At 61.3% G+C, this 2370-nt stretch overlaps 1 protein-coding gene across 1 annotated transcript; it reads left to right on the top strand.

Moving 5' to 3' along the window:
• The first annotated feature begins 635 nt into the window (after nucleotides 1-635).
• Nucleotides 636-1949, top strand: LOC103190100 (mitochondrial import receptor subunit TOM20 homolog). Its single transcript, XM_042335461.1, has 2 exons — nucleotides 636-1074; nucleotides 1852-1949. The coding sequence occupies exons 1-2, from the start codon at nucleotides 636-638 to the stop codon at nucleotides 1947-1949; spliced, it is 537 nt and encodes a 178-aa protein (XP_042191395.1).
• The last annotated feature ends 421 nt before the right edge of the window (nucleotides 1950-2370 follow it).

Raw genomic sequence — 2370 nt, 5'->3', positions numbered from 1 at the left:
GGAGGGAATCCGTCCCCGGTGGTGGGGGGGACATCGCAACCCCCTCCTCTCCCGGGAACTCCGCTCCGATATAATTCACTTCCGGGTCAACGAGCCTCATCGTCGCGTCATCGAGACGTCTCAAAGCGCTTCGGGGGACACTTCGTAAGGCGGAGTGACTGGGTGTCGTGCGCGGGCGAAAGGCGGCGCCCGATTGCTTTCAGGTCCGAAGGGCGTCTCGACGATGGGTTGTTCTACCGCAGAGCTCAGCGACCTGTTGCGTAGGCCAAACGGGGAAGCCCGGTCCTACTCACGGAAATACCCGCCACGTGCGCACGCAAACACACACGGACGTACATACACACACATGGACGCGCACACATACACGCACACACACGCACACACGCGCACAGTGTCCGAATTTGGTTCACAGCTATTGGTGACACGTGAGCGACATCAATCCGAGACATCACAATTGACCTGATTAGGGCGAGGTGGGTGGGGGGGGGGTGGGGAGGGGTTGTGGGGAGGGGATTGGTGGGGTAGGGAGGGAAGGGGAGAGGAGAGGAGTGGAGAGGGTGAGATGTGGGGGGGTGGAGGGTGGTGGGGGGGGAGATAGAGAGGCTTCTTTATCTTCCACGCAGCGGGACGGGAAGATGGTAGGGAGAGCGGGAGCCGGAACTGGAGCCGTCGCGACTGGGATTTGCGTCGCCCTGTTCGTCGCCTACTGCGTCTACTTTGACAGGAAGAGGCGTCGCGACCCGGAGCTGAAAGTCAAGCTGAGGGAGAGGAGGAGGAGGAGGAGGAGAAGGCAGAGGGAGGAAGAGGGATGCGCAACGCCAAACCCGTCCCGCTACCCGGACCCCAGCCACCTCCAGGCCGGGCGGGCCTTTTTCTTGGAGGGGTTGGAGCTGGGGGAGGGGAGCCTGGCCCAGGGCGACGTCCAGGTGGGGGTCGAAGACCTGAGCAACGCCTTCACCGCTTGCCAGGGCCCCCGGAGGCTGCTTCGGGTCCGGCGACGCTCTGTGCCCCCGCCTGTCTTTCATCTACTGCTGTCCCGGATGTCCAATGGGGGTCAAGGGGGAGAAGGGTGGGGTTGGTGCGGAGGTGGGGAAATTGCGGGGGGGAGCGAGCGAGTCCTGACTGACCCCCACCCCCCGCCGCCCGTTGGAGTCTGGGTCGATGAGCCTCCCAGAGGAAGTCTTCGCTGAGGAATGTTACCGAGGTGTCTTCTCGCCAGTCCGAGAAGACCCCCCCCCACCCCCATCGCTCCCACCTTTAGCTCTTCTCTCTGCATAAAAATGATATCAACAACAACCACAACAACAGCAGCAACAACTGATATTTACGTACGCCGGGAGGAACGGCTCGCAGCGCTTCTGGGAGTCTGGGCGTGGGCGTGGGTGGGTCAAGGTGAGCAGTTGCTGGGTGGGGGGGGTGTGGGAGGGGGTGGTGGGGTGTTTGGGGGGAGGGTGCGGTCAAAAAGATTGGAGGGCAGGGGGGGAAATTCAGATGGGGTTCAAAGCCTCCATCACAATCGCATCGTCTGCCCTCCCCGGATAAAATTGGTCCCTCACTCCGCGGCCGTTTAGTGGCGACAACTGTGCGCAACAAAACGCACGGTCACCGCACTCGACAGCGCGTCCTGCGAAGCGCTTTGCGACGTCCTCCCCCCCGAACGAAAAGCCGGTGTTATCGAATTTAAGGCCGGTCCTCGTTTCGCTTCCGAAATTTAAGACCGCGCGGAAAGGCGGATAATTCTTAAATCCGGTCTTTATTTGGGTGGTGGGGGGGGCAAAAAATACATGTATTTTTTTTCCCCCCTTCTGCAGAAAAAAAAAAGGTAGATTCCACGTTGCGCTGAAATTTCAGAGGAAACGGTGTCGGGGACTAAAACCGCCGTCGGGGCCGCAGACTGTTTCCGCGCCTTCGGGCAACGGTTTTACGGAGGGACAGTGGTTCATGTTTGATTCTCCCTCGTCCCTTGTTCTACGGCCGGGAGCCATTGGAGCTCGGCGAGGACTGGCGGGGGGGGCGGGCGGTGGGGGTTGGCGCAGCCGCGGAGTTTGGTTCGGGCGTGTTCACAAGCCGCGGAGTTTTGAGTCACGTTCGGCTGTTCGCTTGGGGTCCCGTTGCCTGGTGGTTAGAGCTCTCGCCACGCGAGCGAGAGGAAGCTCCACGCGCACACGCACACGCACGCACACGCGCGCGCACGCCTCTGTTTACCCAGCAGCGAGTGGAAACCCGGTCGTCAGTCGATTGGCGGATCCCTATCCGATGGCTAACGAACCCTTCAAGAAAAAAACGGTCACTCAACCCACGGCTGTTTGTGGGGGGGGGGGGGGGGGACGCCGCCGTGCGTAATTGGCTGCCGCGTTTCGCCCACAAAAT

This window comes from Callorhinchus milii, unplaced genomic scaffold, assembly GCF_018977255.1.
Source record: "Callorhinchus milii isolate IMCB2004 unplaced genomic scaffold, IMCB_Cmil_1.0 Scaffold5, whole genome shotgun sequence".
NCBI classification, from domain to species: domain Eukaryota; kingdom Metazoa; phylum Chordata; class Chondrichthyes; order Chimaeriformes; family Callorhinchidae; genus Callorhinchus; species Callorhinchus milii.
This window is presented reverse-complemented; position numbering and strand designations above follow the sequence as displayed.